The 18,508-nt window shown below is 45.6% G+C and overlaps 1 protein-coding gene across 1 annotated transcript; it reads right to left on the bottom strand.

Annotated features, from left to right (window-relative positions):
- Positions 1–4,172: 4,172 nt before the first annotated feature.
- On the bottom strand, positions 4,173–17,642 carry ZNF746 (zinc finger protein 746). The gene is made up of 7 exons (XM_020977892.2): positions 17,461–17,642; positions 14,341–14,640; positions 14,090–14,216; positions 11,418–11,531; positions 8,906–9,091; positions 8,243–8,368; positions 4,173–7,046 (listed from the first exon to the last, which is right to left on the bottom strand). The coding sequence occupies exons 1-7, from the start codon at positions 17,482–17,484 to the stop codon at positions 5,986–5,988; spliced, it is 1,938 nt and encodes a 645-aa protein (XP_020833551.1). The 5' UTR covers positions 17,485–17,642; the 3' UTR covers positions 4,173–5,985.
- Between the last annotated feature and the right edge of the window lie 866 nt (positions 17,643–18,508).

Genomic DNA, 18,508 nt, shown 5'->3' with positions numbered 1-18,508 from the left:
CAATTGCCAGGTCAGTTTTGTTCTTCTCCACAACATTTGAATCCACCCATTCCCATTTTCCTCTATAATTTCTGTGAAACCTACTTCCCTTCTGTCAGTCATGTCCTTCCTAGTTTCCTCCCAACCTCCCACCTCTTCTGCGACAGACTGCTCTCCACAGATGAGGGTTCAGTCAACCCAGCTAGATAGCAAGCTCCCTCAGGGAATGACCTCCCTCTGCATGCCATCTGATTCCCAAGCACCCGCTTATGGCACTTATTATGAGGCTCTGCACAAAAGGTTGGTGCTGAGGAAACCCTGCTAGAATTCACACTGTCCGCTCCACTCGTGAAGCCTTTTGTGGGCCTACCTCTGTTCTGGATCAACCCCAAACTTCTGATCCCATCCTAGCTATCTGGGTTCCCACCAGATTCAACCTATACCCTCCATTCCAGCCAAATAAGCATTTTGTTCCCACCTTTTCCAGGGTCCAAATCTTTGCTCAAATCCATGGAAGGACCTTCTGCTTACCATCTTCTAAGCAATATCCTTCCCAACAAAACTCAAGGCTACCTTCTAAAGGAGAGCCTTTCCCACTTAACATCAGAAAATCAAACCTACAGAGGATCCCAGAAGTGAAGCTTAAAGTTGCATTATGACTTTTGGGATACCCTGAAGATATGTATGTGTGTGTTTATATACACACATGGACATATATAAATACGTTCACCTATAAATCTATACAAATAGTACATGTGTGTGCATGTGTATTATATATGTTTATGGGTGCATGTTTTATGCATGTATTCTATATTAGACACACACACACACAGATTACATATAAATAGAAAGCAGCATGGTGTAATGGTTAGAGAGCTGGCTTCAAAGCCAACAAGACCTAGGTTCAAGGCATACCTCTGGCACTTGCTGACTGTGTAACCCTGAGCAAATGACTCAACTTCTCAGTGCTCTAGGAAACTTTCTATTACAAGACTCTACCTTGCAAAGAAGGTGCTAACCTGCATTGGTAAAAGGCATTCCCTCCCTTGGGAGTTCCTTATACTAATGAAATCACAGATCCAGTCCCTATCCTATTATATGTATTTAAATCAGGCAGCCCCTCAAGAGACACAGGATTGTAAGTTCCTTGAGCACAGGCATTGTCTTATTTTTCTATTTCTATCTCCAGTGTACAATGCTTTTCATATGGCAAATGCTAAATATCAGATGGCATGGAAGGAAAGACTAGATTTGATTTTCTGCATTTTCTGTATTTTCAGTATTTTTTTCATTCACTCACTCCTATGGATCAGCCTAATCTTGAAACCTATGTCAATGGAGGGCAAACTCTGAAAGGTCCTACCAACCCAGAAAGGCTTTGATTATGGGTTCATGGACAGATTCTGTCATTCAAGAACTGGCCTAAGTTTGGAGAGGCTTATCAGCAGCTTGACCACAGCTAGATCCATTTTTTGGCCACTGCAACTTACTCTAAACTTAACAAAAACCAAATAAAAAGGACATTTCCATATGCAGAGTAGAATAGAAAAAATATTATTTATGAAACTTCGGGTCTCTATTACATCCTTTCAGTCATTTGCAGTCGTGTCTGACTCTTCATGACCCCTTTGGGGTTTTCTTGGCAGAAGTGGTTTGCCATTTCCTTCTCCAGTTCATTTTACAAATGAGGAAACTGAGGCAAACAGCATTAGATGATTTGCCTAGGGTCACACAACTAGCAAGTGTCTGGGGTCAGATTTGAACTCAGGAAGATGATTCTTTCTGACCCCAGGCCAGGTACTCTATCCACTGCACCACCTAGTTGCCTCCCTGCTTCCATTATGTACAAACTTACTTTTCTTTTTAAGTATACAGTTAAATTCAACTGTAGCTTTCAAAGCTGTCCTTGCTTGTCTGTGCTTTTTTCTGGCCTTCTTTCTGTTCTCTTCTCTGTATTTAAAAAAAATGCTTTGATGACTTTTTTTTCTTTTGCTACTCTATTCCCATGCTTCCTTGTCCTCCCACCCTAATCTCTTCATTTGAAAAAAGGAAAACAAAACCCTTATAACAAATACGCATAGTCAAGCAAGATTTCTAACTTGGCCTCCACAGCATCACTGCACTCTGCTACAGTACAAAAAAGCAATGGGATCAGTCCCCTGCCTTGAAGCACCACCCGTGCTGATGAAATCATGGCCTTTTCAAGTACATGTGTCTATGTGCCCAGGTGTGTATGTATGTAAATCTATTTGCAGCTTTTATGTGGGGCTGGCTAAGATGGTTATAACTGCAGTGTCTTGATCCCAAGATCATATTACTGCTTGTTAGTGGAGGACATAGGATTAGAACCCAGGGTTCCTAACTTTCAATACAATACTCTTTCCATGCTTCCATATTCCCTGCTTCCCAGACGGAGCAGGGAATAGGTCTCACTTTCATTTCACACACACACTCATGAACTCTTTGGCTAGGATAGTACATGTTCCATGGGAATCCCTCAGAGTGAATACCACTCCTTCTAGAAGACAGGGATAAGGGGCAGCTAAGTGGCACAATAGATAGAGCACCGGCCCTGGATTCAGGAGGACCTGAGTTCAAATCCGACCTCAGACACATAATACTTACTAGCAGTGTGACCCTGGGCAAATCACTTAACCCCATTTGCCTAACCAAAAAAAAAAAATAGAAGACAGGGATAGAAAAAAAAAGTGGCTGGAACCACTGCAGCTGAAGGTCAGACACATGTACAAAGGACAGATATAAAAACTCATAAAAGAACTGGGAAAAATTAAGGGGAGAGAAGGGTTTCCCCAAAACTGCTTAATTTTAAAAGGGCAGAGGAGAGGCAGGATGGGGTGGGAGGTGGGAAACTCACTTTTCCTTCTTTTCCCTAGGTTTTCCAATGTCTAAACAAGTCAAACATGGCTGTTGCATGAGCTAATCAACTTAAACACGCAATGTATTTTCAAATCCCCAAGTTAACAACAACAAAAAGCATTTGACTGGGTAGAGTAAAAAAATGGTTTTAAAGGCTGTCTTCTAACCAGGTTTATGATTCCTCTGCATATGTAATGTAAAACCATCCTAGAGTCTTCGAAAGATGCAATGAGAGATAATGTTGCTTAACCACCCTCTGATGATTAATACTAAGCAAGGCCTTAAAACGAGAGGCAAGGTGCCAAAAGGATTTGTCGCTGTTACAGATGAAAGTCTAGGCTATAAACTGAGGGCCTTCAGTTGCTCTAGGTCACAGATGACATTGTGCTGACTGCATCAGGCCCAGAACTCTGCAGAGCTTTCAGATTAGATCCATAAGCACCCATGAGTTCAGCCTAACTATCCACTCAGGAAAAAATAAGTGGATGAAGAATGCCTGGTGTCCACTAGAATATGCACTTGGATGGAAAACCCAGAACCAGACTTTATTAGATGAATGAGGAGATGGGCCCAAAATGTAAGGGAAAGAAGAGAACAGGATTTCATTTGAGAAATTACATAGCCTTTTAATGACCCCAAGCTTCCCCTGTTTGGAGGGTTTTTTTGGTTAAATACCAATATTCTTCCAGTGACGCTATCTGGCTATGCATCATGGAATATCATTGGCTCTAAAGAACAATATTTGTGTGTTACCCCCTGCACACACATACACACACACACACACACACACACACACACACACACTTTCCCCAGGGCAATGGAGAGGTGCATGGTAAGCAGATTAATTAACAAAGAATTCTGCATCATCAAAGAAACAGATGAATGGAAAAAGAGGACTGTTTATGTAGGGAGAGCAAGGAGTAACACATGGATAGTCCGGATATCCATTTTCTTTCATGAGATCCACGGGCCTCTAGCGCGCTGGGTAACCTGCCTGTGGAGGATGTATAGGACACAAACACAATGAGGGGCTGTGGTCTTCCCCATCAGAAGGAATACCCACACCAGTGAGATGACTGCACCATCAAAAGAGTACTGTAAATTAACAAGGCACCTTAAGGTGTGTAAAGGCCACTAAAAAACTACTAAATTTTGATTTTTCCCAAAATGTCATTGTTTCCCTGCCATAAACTAAAAATTAGCAGTTATTGTTCCCCAGGGTTGGCAGGCAGGCAGTGTGGTCCCAGGGGCACATTTAGAAACATCAGGTCCACCACTATATGGTATGGTTCAAATGGAATTAATTCAACTGGGGCTTAGGTTTTGATTTTTATTACAATAGGTGCTTTCTGCTTCTTGTTTTTTTTCCTCTTAACAACCGTATCAATCTCATATGTATAAGGAAATACAAAATATATAGGAGATATAGTTTTCTTCCCCCCTTTTCAGTTTTCTCTCCACAAAACTTGCCCTGTTCCTTCCTTCCTCAAGGGGGGAAGAAACATCCATAATGACAATCTTGCGGATGAAGTTCTTCCCACCTGGGACAGTGAATTCTCCCCAGCTGGTTGATCAGTAGTATTTCCAAGGCCACTGGCCAAAGCAAAACAGATAACAGGGTTTGGTAATATAGGAAGACTCTTGAAAACAGGGTCCTAACTAGGTGTGCAACCTCGAGTAAGTCCCATCCTTTCTGGGAATGCTTCCTTGTTTAGGAAATAGGAGTGACACAATTACCCACCCAACCTCACAGACTCACTGTGAGGGATAATAAAGCATCCTACCAGGTCGTGAGCAGGTAAACAAAAAGGCAACCTGGTCCATGGGAAGAAGCACTAGAGGTGGCGGGGAGGGGGAAGGGGGCAGAGACAGGAGACCTGGCTTCTGGTTCTACCACCAACTAGCCAGTGTGTGAACTGGAGGGGAGACCTTTCAGTGCAGCCTCATTTTCTCTTCTATAAAGTGAAGAGCTTGGATTAGAATCAGGGGTGGGGAACCTGCAGCCTTGAGGCCACATGTAGCCCTCTAGGTCCTCAAGTTCCACCCTTTAACTGAATCCAGTTTCAAAGCAATGAGGCCGCAGGTTCCCCACCCCTGGATTAGATGTTTTCTATGGTTTCTTCCCCCTCCAATTCTCCATATGATTCTTTTCTACAAGGAGCCCAGTGGTAAACTTATCCCAGAACAGTCCTATGACAGGGTCCCCTTTTTCACCAAGTTAAAAGGCATGAATGTGAATCTGATTGATATTTCACAGGTGATAAAGGGGACTCCCTAACTCCCCTACCCCCACCATCTTGAAAAGACAAGTGGTCCTCCCTTGTAATATCAGCCAAGGGCTCCAAAGCACCCAAATGCCTTCATTCCCTAGCTTCCCACCATCACAGTACCTTACAAAGGACACTCAAAAAACCTGAAAATCCGTTGCTACCAAGGGGCCTGTCTGTCCAATCCCCAAAGTCAAAGCTTTCATCTTAGCAGCCAGGGGCTTTAAACCTGCAACCACAGCAATTAAAACTTTTTGGATATTGGGAAAGAGCTCCAGGGCTGGGTTAGGTCCTTTTTACCCTTTTCCCCTGGCTTATCTAGCCTTTTAAATACATTCACTTTCACACTTGGTAAGGGGATATAGATAGTAGACCCCGATTTTAAAAGCAAAAGCAGCTTTTCTCTATCTTGTCAAATTGCAGAATGTCAGAATTGGATGGGACCTTTGAAGACAGACCCAGTTACGAGGAAACAGAGACCCAGAGAAAGAAAGTGACTTGCCCGAGGTTGCAAAAAGGTAAGTCGTTGCTGTTGTTATTTTCCTGGATTTTTATTTAGGGATAAAAAATTAAAGTTTCATATTAAATTATTAAAAATTCTACAGTGCGAATGCACAATCTAAGAATTCTATTTTGTTTGCAAGTGGAATTTTTTATTGACAGCTTCTCTTGCTCCTCGTCATGATCAATTTTAGGTGACTACTACCTGTCATCTTACATTTGCTATTTTCTTTTCATATTTGCCATTTCTGCTGTCTCCATCCTCCTTCTAATATCCTGGTATCTGGACATTGTATTTTTCAATTTGAGATCCTGGCAGCATCAGGGTTAGGGAGCTGCCCAGCTCCCGTCCTGCCCAACCTCACAGACTGTTGCCATCTGTAGGTCCTAGGGCGTTCAGACCGTAAGTCCAGTCACTCGCCAGTTCCGTTGGGGTCAATGGTCCTTTGGAGCCAAGACTCTTAAAAGGATCTGGGAGGCTGCTGGTGGCTGGTGGGAGGGGTGGTCCAAGGGCCGCCCCCTTAGGCCCTGCTGTGTGGTTACGCTGGTGTTTGCGAAGGTGGTCCTTACGTATGAAGCTCTTGCCACAGGCTGAGCATGTGAAGGGCCGCACTCCTGTGTGGGTGCGATAGTGGTCGATGAGCTTGGAGCGTTCTGTGAAACGCTTCTCACACTGGGTGCACGGGAATGGCCGCTCACCGGTGTGCAGCATCCGGTGCCGGATGAGATGAGCCGGCCGGGTGAAGCACCGTCCACATTCCCCACACCGCAGGGCATTCCCGTCTCGGGCTGCTGAGTCCTGGCCCGACCTTGCGCATCCACGCTGGTGGGTGCTCTGGTGAATGGTCAGGCTGATCTGCAGCTGGAAACTCTTCCCACATGTGCTGCAGGTAAAGGGCCTTCCCCCAGGGGGCGCTGGTGGATGCTTCTTAAGACCCAACTTGTGGCCAAAACCCTTTGTCCGGCCTGGGTACTTACAGGATTCACTGTAGGGTCTTGGGCTCTGGCTGGGATTCAGGGAGCCTCCCCCATGGTCTGGGGTGGAATAAGTTAGCCCTTCAGGACCAGTCCTCGGAGGAAGGTTCATTGGAGGCTTGTACCTTAAATTCCATCCCCACCTGACCCCACCGAAGAGCCAGTCTCCAGGCAGGGTTTCCTCTGGAGCCATAATTGGGTTGAGCTCACTAAGATCTCTTTCTGGTCGGGCAGGTTCCCTTAGCCCCAGCAGAGTTTCCTGGGAAGGAAATGGATTACCCTGATTCTCCCAGGCTGTATCTTGGACAGTACTGGGGAAGAGCCTAGACACTTGGCTAGGTTCAAACAGGGCCCCATGGGCCTCCAGGTGAGCAGGATGGACTGGGGCTGCTGCTGCGGCGACTTCTTCCTCTTGGACCTCCGTTTTAATCACGATTTTCACATCCGCTGAAAGAGAGTAAGAGTCTACATGTCACTGACTTCATTCGCTGAGCTTGGAGAGATAAGAATCAGAGACATGGGGAAATTAAGGATTTAGATGTCAGGAAAGAATTTTTGTAGAGATGTTTAGTACCCCTCAAATTACTGCTATAACTCTGAAGTATCTCATTTCCAAACGTCACCTAAGGATTCATGGTTTTGGACCCTAAAAACGTAGCCACCACAGAAACATGCAGATTTTTAAAGCCCACCTTGTGACTGAAGGCAAAAATATGGGATTTTCCCATAAGGAGAAGGATATGTGTTTCCAGATATTTCCTTGGGATAATATTCATAGCAGGAAAAATAATTAGTCAATTTGTTAATCTGGATTCCATTTATGTTGTTAATAATTCAAATGATTTGTTTCAAGTAAGACATTCTATCTGGACACAGAATATTAGTAGTCACCACATGCAAATGAAAAGGGTATTTGAGTTTCTACAAGCACTTTTTAATTTCATCTCCATGTGCTACAGCCTGGTGAAGCAAACAGAGTAACCTGAGACTGTAACCAGAGTAAACCTAACTCCCAGGAGTTCTGGGTTTGAATACTGTCTCTGACACTTAAGGGCAAGACGACCCTGGGCAAAACTCTGAACGTCTAAGTTCCCCAGACAATCGTCTTTAGGACTCATAGGTGCCAATCTGGACTGTTAAGGGTTTCCTCACTGGAAGTTCCTTATGTCAGTGAAATCACAGATCTAGTCCTCCCCACGGAAGTATTTCACATGAGAACTTTTTTTAAACACATATGCATTTCAGCAAGAAACGAGGCTTAGCTAGGTGGCACAATGGACAGAGCACCAGAGTGAAGGAGGCTGAGCTCAAATCCAGCCAAAGATACTTACTAGCTGTGTGACCCTGGGCAAGTCACTTAACCTCTCGGCCTCATCTATATAGTACCTCCCTCCCAGTATGGCTGTGAGAATCAAAGAGATACAAATTTGTAAAGCGTTTAGCACAGTGCCCAGCACATAGTAAGCTTGTAGCTAATGCTTATGAGTACATCTGAAACATAGTTAACCCTTTTAAGCATATTCTGACATTTATAACCAGGGCAGAGGTTTGGCTTTTACTTTAATCACAACTAAGATTTGCTGATTTCTAAAGATATGTGTTCTATAGATGTAACATTCCCTTCCTTCCAGCTCCCCACATACCTTCAGAAGAGGCCACTGTATTGAGTTTCAGGGTTCCATCTGAGCATGCTGATGAAGGATGGTGGGGTGGGAGCTCTGCCTGCCACGAGTTGGTTGGGATGGAAGTGGAAAAGCTAGGGTGCATGCCTGCAGACAGAACAGACCAGAGCGCTGGTTAGAGGAACTGATGGGAAGGAAGAAAAAGGTGAAGTGGTGGTGAGCCACAGGGAAAGAAAACCAGACCAGATCCTGGAGACACCTAAAACTGGAGTTGTTCTGAACGAAGTAGCAAAGTGGTTCACTACTACCACCAACTCCATTTCTCTTGTTCCTATTTCCAAAGCACCCAGGAACTTATGGATAATACCAGCTTCATCCACAGAGCCCCTTGGGAACGAAGAAGGAGCACTGGTTTAAGACAAAATGTCACATGAAGAGCCAGGATGAGAAGTTAGTGATCATTAAATCACAGGAGTCACAAGCTTCTAAGTCATTTGGGCTGGCCTTCAGGCAGCTGAAAGTCTAAACCAGTAAGGCCAGGTGGCTATTTCTTCATCAGAGCCACCATCCCCCACCATGGGTGCCCCAAGCATCCTCCTCTGAGACCTGCTCCTAGGAGCAGCCTTGTCCCCTTGGCTCCCTGGTTCTCCCTTGGCCGCCCGCCCCCCCGCCCCAGCTACTCACCAGGACTAACATCAGTAGAGAGTTCTGCTGCCCCAGAGTTCAGCTGACTGAGGGCCCATGATTCTTCCCCAGTGTCCGGCTGACTGGCCACCCATGCCTCTACCCCTGAAGCCTGTTGCCCCTGTAGTCCCAGCTCTCCTTCTTGCTTGATCTGAAGTAAAAGGTCAGGAGCAGGAACAGGAGACCCTGCATGACAGAAATGGACAGCACATTTATTCATTTTGGGGTCAAATTCATGCGATGCTCTAATGAGAAAGAAGGCAAGACACTTTCACCTCAGTCTCCTCATCTGTCAAATGGGAATAATAATTTGTGCCCTCACCCACCTCACAGAATTGTTATAAAGGCTATACAATGAGATAACAGATGTGGAAGGACTCTGAAAAGGATAGCTATAAGGTGCTATTATGATGTAAGAACCTTAACTATCACCCTCTCCCCATCCCTACCCCCACCCTCACCAAGGCTCTGAGTTCTAATTCTGACTATGCTGTTGCCCTGCTTAGCAACTTTGAAACAGTTTAAAAAGTCTTTAATACCTTGTTTAATCAGGCCCTCAACAGTAGTGGGGATACTGAATATCAGATACGACTGTCAAGAAGACCGTTACTTACTTAGAAAGACAAGACTAACGTGTCATAAAACAGGGTGAACAGGTTTCATTTTTGTCTCTGTATCTCCAGTCCTAACAGTACTTAGAAGACTGAAGTGAATTAAACATAGGCCCATAGATGATTAAGTGCCGGCCTGAATGGTACAGATTTTGGGTGCCACAGGAGCTGAGGAGTTCTAAGAGGCATAGAGAGCAGGCAGGCAAGCCTTCATGAAGTAAGGAACTGAACAAGTCTAAAAAATGGTGAAAATCAGGACAGGTGGATGGGAAAAGGGAAAACATTCTAGGGCTGTGATCTGCCCAAGAGTCATTTTCCAATAATGGAGAGAAAGGAACTCCAGCAACCCCAGAAACCAGTTTTCAACTGGCCAGTGGTGTTCCTTGACTTAACAACTTGAAAGTAATACTACAGGATGGCAGATCATGTCTACAGCATGCTACCATTGTCTTGGAATAGAGGCTGGGTGACAGAGTAGAAAGGTGATTTTTGCAGTATTCAACACAAGACCTGCATTATAATCCCAGCCCTGATACTTGGTTGTATGAGAAACTCACTTCAGCCTCCTAGGTCCTGGTTTTCTCATCTGTAAAATGAAGGCGTTAGACTAAATGAGCTTCCTTCCAGTTCTAGATCTATGGTCTGAGACCTAAGGGAGATGTCGCCATGCAAACTACAGTCTCTTTTTTCAACTAGACTTGGCAGTTTCCGTTTGTCCAAGGCATTTTCAAGGGCACTAGCTAGATGCTGAGGTCTGCCACATTTAAAAGAGGTATTGAGACACACCTTGAATTCAATTGGTGGCTCAGTTTCACCTTTTTGAAAGAATATGGATAGCCAATTGTGTTTTCAAATGGGAATATTTTGTTATTTTTTGGTGTATTTCAATGACATTTTTGGTCCATGAGAAAACTGTGAAAGATGCAACATTTTGGGGGGCATCCCCTTTCACTGCTCCTTACCTATGCCCTCCTGATTCGATCCTCCTTCTAAATCCCATTCCTGAAGGCCACATGTGGCCCTCTAGGTCCTTAAGTGCAGCCCTTTGACTGAATCCATCTTCACAGAACCAATCCCCTTAATAAAAGGGGCCACGGGTTCCCCACCCTGCCTTAATGTCTCATGCTAGAGAGTAACCCACTTAAAATGTAAGTGTATGATGGCTTATGGTGAGATGAGCCTAGGACTATTTATTTACATTTTCAAAGGAGGCTTTGCAAGACTAAAAAGCTTTCAAACCCAAAGGAATGGCCACCATAGGAAAAGCAATGGAGGGAATGATGGGCCCTATGTTGAGATTAAAGAGCTACATTCCAAGGAAGTCCTGAGGTTCACAGAAGACTCCTCCTCTGCCAGGAAGCAGTCTTTAGTTTCTCCAACCCCTCATCAAGCAGAGGTGATTGGCTCTCTGAAGGCCATGCCAGCCAGCAGGTGTAACTTCTTGCAAGTCCCACCCAGCTGGCAAGAGTTTGAGCCTAGGCCCCACAGTGGACTCAGTATTCATCATCTAAGGAACGTCTAACTAAGTTGGGAAAGGCTCATCACGAGGCTGTGACCACAGAGTGAGGAAGTACTTAGCCACAGGAACTCAAAAAGACCATCTTACTAAGGCACAACAGTGTTGTCATGAATGTCAGTGAAGAGAACCCACATTGAAAAAAAAATTACAGATGGTTTAAGAATTGAAGTGTGTTTCCATCTTAAGACAGAGTGTCCTTGCTTTAACCACATTTCCAAGCTCTTCTCATAATAACTCAATCATAAGAAGAAAACTTCTTAAGTTGACTTCCAAGTTCAACATTTCCTTCAGAAAGTAGTCTTTTTGCTACTTTCTGCTTCAGTTTTCCCATTTCCTTCTGACCTCTGAAACATTTCCTCTGCTTTCTCCCCAAATTCCTCACCTGGGTTTGGGTCTGTATGGATGTCTGGATTCTTGGGGCCTGCACGTCGCCAGCCACATGGTTCTTTCCCTTGTTCAATCCGAGAGAGAACCTCAGGTTTGGAAATGGCATAGTCTGCCAGAGGAGAGAGAGGTTAGCCAATGCTATGTCCCATTCAAAGCCTGGCAATCAGGCAGCTGGTACTGAATCAAGGAAGATTCCTAGAGACCACAGTTTCTTGGTCTCTTTAGACAATAGTGGGTACCAGTTGTCTCTACCTATGTATTATGTATTAAAGATGATTGTTGCAAGGTGAAATCCTGACAGAAAATATACTCTTGCCTTCAGACATTTATTTAGTAACTGGTGAGAACCGTGAAATAAGGAGGGGAAGGCTGAGGGAAGGTCTACCAGATCAAACAGAATGAGCAGGGTATTTAATGCTAGTTGGTAACAAGTGGAGACTTCTAATAACTTGGCCCAGGTGTCAAATGGAGGGAAATAAAGACCAGTGGGGTTGATAAGATATTTTCCTAAAGGAGAGCCAGCTGAGCCCTCCACATACCCTGAGCATAGCACTGAAAAGACCATATATCATTACATAGATAATACCTTTCCAATGCTAAAAACATCCTCAAATTTGGGGCACATATGGACAGTTGAGTTCTCTCTACAAGCAGTAGTTTGGGGGCAGACGCAATAAATCCAAGGGCCGATGAGTTCATGAGAAGCAGAAACAGAGAGACTGGAATAATCACTACTCATTATTCTATCCAGCTCATTTGAGGTAAGCACTATTTACACATGGGAAAACTCAGCTGCCATTGAGTTATTAAGTGTTACTATGTTAACTATTAGATTGACTTTCAAACTGGAGCAACATATATTGGCTGATACGTAGAACCTGGTCATAAATGTAAGTACCCATACCCAGATCAGGGGTCAATAAGTTGTCTGGACTTCTAGCTTCTTTTGAGGAAAAGGATAACTAAATTTGATCCATGGGCTTGGCAGAGGTCCATGGTTATGGCCAGCAACTCTCAGGCAAATAACACAAGCAAAAGATATTTCAGGACCAGGGCCAGCAGAGAAACCATTTCCACTAGACAAATTATGTCTATCTACATTAAAAATATTTAAGACCAAAACAAGATTCCTCCAAGGGGATCAGGCTCCTTTCTGGGCCCTGAATAGGTATATGATTTGGATTGATGACGGAGGGAAGGGAAGGTATTCCAGAACTGTGGTATATTCCCAGCAATCACTCCCCACTTTTTGTTTTCTTTCATTTCACAGTGTTCTCTGAGCAGAGTTGTTTGCTATAGAATTAGTTCAATCATACAGTGTTACAGTCCACTTTACATGAAGATACTTTATATCAACAAATCTTACAGTATAATAGCTCTAAAAACATCCAGAAGGTGTCCAACCTCATTTAAAGCAATGATACAGAAACCCCCTTCGTTTATTCAGGGCCTTTACCTGGTGGCAACTTCCCTTTTTAGTCTCTCTTACCACCTACCAATCAAAATCTGGTTTAAGCTGGTCTCCTTACTCTCCCCCAATACACTACATCGTTTTTCCTAGGGCGTGGCATGTTCTGTTCCTCTGCAAATGACAGAACCTTTATACAAATCTTTTTCATCCTTCAAGGTCCATGTCAAGCCTGACCTTTGTGAAGTCTTCCCTGATCACTTTGAAATCCTATAGCTCTGCCTATACTGTTCGTTTGGAGTTTAACCATAAGTTGTTTTGTTCTTCAACTCTTCCCATACTTACAACACTAGTTATGTGACTTTGAGCAAATCTTTTAAACTCTCTGGGCCTCAACTTGTTTGTTTATAAAATGAGGAGGTAAGACTAGATGATTTCTAAGATATTTTCCTCTAAAATTCTACCTGTGATCCCTAGGTTCTAGGCTCTAACTCTGCCCTTGTTCCCCACCTCCCTCATGCTTCAAATATTATAGAATATTGAGACCTCAGAAGTCATCAAGTGAAACCACTTCCTAAACAAGCATTCCTCCATCTCACCCCCTTCATGCTATCTGTGATAAATGGTCATCTACCTTTTGCTTGAAGACTTAGAGTCATGGTCATTGCTACCTTCTGAGGCAGTCCATTGCACTCTGGGATAGCCCTAATTGTTACGAATCATTTCGTCACGTAGGTTTTTATATAAGCTACCTGAGGGTAAAGACAGGTTCTTATTCAGCCTTGAATATCTTGAATAGCCTTGAATAAAACAGAGCACAGAATCTCATACTAGATCAATACTCCCTGAATGTATGGTTGAACCCAGTGCTCATAAAAAGGCCAGATGTCAGGACAGGTGGCAACAGTGCCATCAGGCTCTGCCCTTCAAACCAATCCCTTCATCTAGCCTAGCTCACCACTCATTTCCCTGCAAAGTAACAGGGCAGTCTGCAGGCTTTCTGATAAAGCTGAAGTGCTAGGTTGGGATGGGGATTTTTTACTTTAGCTGATTTGCCAACCATCTCAGCTGAGAGGAAGCTTTGGTCAGCCAGGACCAGAACTATACCAGGCCACCAGAAGAGAGAGAGGGAGAAGGCTCCTGACTCCATTATCAACTTCTTTGGCTATCTATATAAAATCTTGGTAGGAAGAAAGCAGGACTCAGGACTTTTGAGATCACAGATAACTTCTAACAGGAAAAGAAGTCTGGCATCTTACCCAGAGAGACCAGAGTCTCATAGTTGCCCCTCATCACATGCTTGTAAAGATCTTTTTGCCATTCATCCAGCTTCCCCCACTCCTGCTCCGAGAAATACACGGCCACGTCATCAAATGTCAGGGGCACCTAAAACCACAAGGGTCATATTCTTTCACACACACACATATATATACATAAGCCTGGGTGCCTCATCTGTTCCCTCTGCTCCAGGCTGCCTGCCCACCCTCCTCTATGGGCCCAGTATTGTTACCTTGGGGACCTCCCCTTTACTGCTTGGGGGAAGCCGGAGGATCCAGAAATTTCTGTTTTTCAGTAGGTTTTCCATGTTCTCCAGCCTCCTCTCCAAGAGCCTATATTCCTGGAGCAGGGTGCCCAGCACAGCCCATTTGCTCTCCAGCTGGTTCCCAAACTCCACCGCCATTTTCTCATAGTCACACAGCTTCTTTTCAGCCGTGCCTGTCCGTCCCTCCAGGGTCAGTAAGCGGGCTGCCTGGGATTCAATCTTTCTCTCCATGGCCTGAATTGTTGCTGCCATTGTCCACGGAGAAATCTCCCGGAAATGAGAGAAAAGACCAGTTTCACTCCTTCTGTCTACAGTATTCCCCAGCTGGATGCCCCAAAACTATGACTGCCATAGGCATGGGGGAGGCAGAGGTAGGGAATGGGGTGGAAAATGAGGATGCAGGATTACAGTACCACAAACTGAAGTCTGGGGGAGGAGTGAACTACAGATTTGTCACAGACTCTCACAGTGCCCTACACATAGCAAGCATTCAATAAACGTTTGTTGAGATGATGACGATATAGCCAAAGAACAGCCTATTCATTCAACTAGTATGGCACACACTGAACTTTCTAGGCATTTGTAGCTGTGGTGGTATCATCCACTGAAGAACTGGTTAAGGGGATGAGACCATGTATCCACAGGAAGTTAGAAAATTCTCCAAGTTAACTAATAACCCAGAATGCCACAAAGCAGTATCTGATAAATGTTGTAGACGATAAATACCATGGGAATTCAGAGGAGGATAAGATCAGACTTCACAGAGTTTCACAAAGTAGTGAGCTCTCTGTCACTAGAGGCAATCAATCAGAGGTGGTATGATCACCTGTCAAGAATTATATAAAAGATTCTTGCACTGGATAAAATGATCTCTACGGCCCCTTCAATTCTGAGATGGGATCTGAACTGGTTCTTAGGGAATGACTAGGATTTAGATGGGCAGGGAGAACTGTTTTGATGGAAGGATTTCAGGACCAGGGTAGTCCCTAGGACAAAGCAGACGAAGCTGTGGACATCTTGATCCTTTTCCGATATCATCCATTCACTATTAGCACCCTACCCCAACATAAATTCCCTACCCTGGCTCGGCAAACTACGCTCTATGTTCTCATCTCTGAGCTTTTTGAGAAGCCTCTTTCCTCTACCACTACTGCTATCTCCCCTATTCTACTGTCATTCATATACTAACCATCTTTCAAGGACCCAATTAAGACCTATCTTGTGTATGACGTCGTGGTTATTACTGTGTTTTTATTAAAGTCCTACTCTAATGTATTACTTTGATGTGGAGGTGACCCTGGATTTTGGAAGGCTATGCCAGCAGAACACAAGTGCTCTGGCAAATCCAAGCCAGAAAAGCTGTGAGTGACAAACTCAAAAGTATGTTTGTTATCCGAGGACCAGGTTAAGTGGGTTTGAAAGGCTCATCACTAATTAACTGCACAGTGACAACTTTTTAGCTATAACTACTCTTAAAACTCACCTACTAAACGCAGAAAGGGGTTCTGATCATGTGGGATGAAACCACAGACCTCTAATAGGTATAATTATATAACTGACATTTATATGTTCATTATAATAAGCCCATTGGGATTTATGAAACACTATTCTCAGCTGATATTCAGAACACTCCTATTAGATGAGTATCTATTACTTACTATACCCATTTTACAGATGAGAAATCTGAACGCCATAGAGGTTGTGACATACCCAAGTTCACACAGTAAGAAGCAAAACCAGATTAGAACCTAAATCCAAATTTAGTGCTTTCTACTACAATGAGATTATCTCAGAGATAAAAGAGTAAAGGTGGGGGAAGTGCTTGAATTTGCAATGGGGACATCTTAGGCTACAATCAAATGTTTTATTCCTAACTATACTGCCCCCCCCAACCTTTCCCTGACTCATCCAGATTAGTGATCTCTATGAACACATAGCATTTGTCTATGCCACTCAGAACTTACTCATACTACTGCCTTGTGACATCCTTTGTATTGTCTTATAGTGCTATTTAACCATTTTCTGGGCCCTTGTCACGTCTCCCCAGCTACCCACAAGCTTCTTTAGGATAGCTTCTTTTTATTTCCAAAAGACTAGATCTCAGCTAGGCAAGCCTACAGTAGATGCTCAGAAAAAAGGTGGCTGAATTGAGTTTTACTCATGGTCGTGAGTTATTCGTACAATAAAGTTTAATTTTCCATATTAAAATGGAACTTGTGGCTCTGGGTGACAGGAAACAGAGAGAAAGGAGGAAGTATGGGATGGAAGGGAGGAAGGAGAAATGGAAGGGAGGGAGGGAGAAATGGAAGGGAGGGAGGGAGAGAAGGGGATAAAAACAAGAAAGGGAAGAGAGCCTGGAAGAGAAGATAATAGCGATGAAGACAGGAAGAGAAGTATGGGGCAGAGTGAAGAGTAACAGAGAAGGGAAAGCGAATGGATAGGACGGTGAGGGGATGTAAGGAAGAGCAAGGAAAGGATGGAGGGAAGAGAAATAGAACAGAGAAGAGGATGGGAAGGGAAAGAAAAGAAGAGAAAGGAAAGGGTAATGAAAGAGAGGAGGGTGGGAAAGGAAAGTGAGGAGAGAGAAGACTAGGGAGAGTGCAAAGTAGAAAAGGGAAAGTAAGAAGGGAAAAAGAAGATGGAGAGGGGGGACCAAGGGGGTGGAGGAAGGATAGGGAGAGGAGGAAGAAGATGGGAGGGGAAAAGAGGGAAATACGGTGGGGGGGAGGGGAAGAGGTGTGTGTGTAGGGAGGTTGGGAGAGAATGAGCAACACGGCCTCCCAGGCTCCCGGCAACCCTCCTTCTCCGCGTCCCTCGGTCACTCGCGCAATCTCCGCTCTTTTACTCCAACACAAAGCTGGGGGAGCTCCCACCCCCACCCCCACACCCCGCCAAGCTCCCGGGAAACCCGGGTCACGCGGCTCTGCTCTCTCCACTCACACCCCCCAGCCCAGCCCGGGCCCCCACCCCAAACCTCACACGCAGCCCCCCCTCCCAGCCTAGGCCAACCCCCGCGACACGCACACAGCAGCCCGGGACCCCGAGTGCCTCCCTCCCTGAATGGGCCCGCGCGGGGGGATCTCTCACCGGAGCAGGGGCCGCCTCGGCCATGGTCCTTGGTCTCGTTCCCAGGCCCCGGGGCGACTGCAGCGCGCGCGGGGCGGGCGGGCAGCGGGGAGGGCTCTGGAGCTGGCCCTTCCCCTCCTCCTCCTCCTCCCCTTCCTTCTCCTCTTTCCCCTCCTCCCCCTCTCCCCTTCGAAGGCTGGGCCCCTTTTCCACCCGCGCTTGCTGGGGCTGCGGCCTCGGGCCCTGGAGCAGGGGACCCACGCTCCTCCTCTTCCTCCTCCTCCTCCTCCTCCTCCACCTCCTTCTCCTCTTCCTCCTCCTCCTGCTGCCGCGGCTGCTGCTGCTCCGCAGCTGCGGTCACTCCAAACAGCAGCCTGGGAGCCCGGTACCCTACGCCCGAGAGGCTTCCTGGAGGCAGCGCGGCCCGCACAGCGCCACCTGCACCGGAAGGGACGAACAGCAGCGGCCCCGCCGATGGACCGCCCAGCCCTGCCCGGCCCGGCCCTACCCGGCCAGGCCCGGCCAGGCCCCGCCCAGCGCCTGGCCCGCCGCCTCCGGCAGGCAGCGAGGGCCGCATGCAAAACAGCCTGGCTAGCTTCCCCTCCCCTCCGCCAGGCCCGCCAAGTTAGAGCTGGCCTCCGCGCGCTCGTCCAGCCGTGCTGCCTTTGCCCAGGCCGTGCTTGGTATGGCCCGCCGGGATTGCCTTCCGAGCAATGCACACACTATCCTTACTTTAAGACTGTGCACTGTTTCATTTTCTCATCAGTTTATTCCGTGCCTATTCCACAGGGGCGAGGAGGAGCAAGGCAAAGTTTAGGTAAGCCCCTTCTCCTCCTCCTCACTTCCTGTAGGGGTTAACAGAAACCTTTGACATTGTCTATAAAAATAGATTCTCCGCTATCAAATGGATGTCACACCAGCATCAGCACAGATGATGCACAATATTACCCGGTAGTGTAACTAGGTAAAGAGCACCAGAAAGCTGCAAAACAATCATTGTGTCCTCAGGGCAAAGAAAATCACCTAGTCTTGGAGGTGAGAATAAGAGCTTCTAGTTCAAATTGGAAAG

This window comes from Phascolarctos cinereus, unplaced genomic scaffold, assembly GCF_003287225.1.
Source record: "Phascolarctos cinereus isolate Bilbo 61053 unplaced genomic scaffold, phaCin_HiC Scaffold_1;HRSCAF=81, whole genome shotgun sequence".
In the NCBI taxonomy this organism is placed as follows: Eukaryota; Metazoa; Chordata; class Mammalia; order Diprotodontia; family Phascolarctidae; genus Phascolarctos; species Phascolarctos cinereus.
Note: the sequence above shows the minus strand (reverse complement) of the source record. Positions and strands in the feature narration are given on the sequence as shown.

Bases quoted from the DNA above. Each gene is read 5' to 3' on its own strand.
- ZNF746 (XM_020977892.2), bottom strand. From the start codon at position 17,484: ATGGCCGAGGCGGCCCCTGCTCCG. The intron at 14,217-14,340 runs GTAACAATACTG...TTGTGGTTTTAG, and splicing joins GTAAAGGGGAGGTCCCCAAG to GTGCCCCTGACATTTGATGA. The intron at 11,532-14,089 runs GTAAGATGCCAG...CTCCTCTGGCAG, and splicing joins TGAGACTCTGGTCTCTCTGG to ACTATGCCATTTCCAAACCT.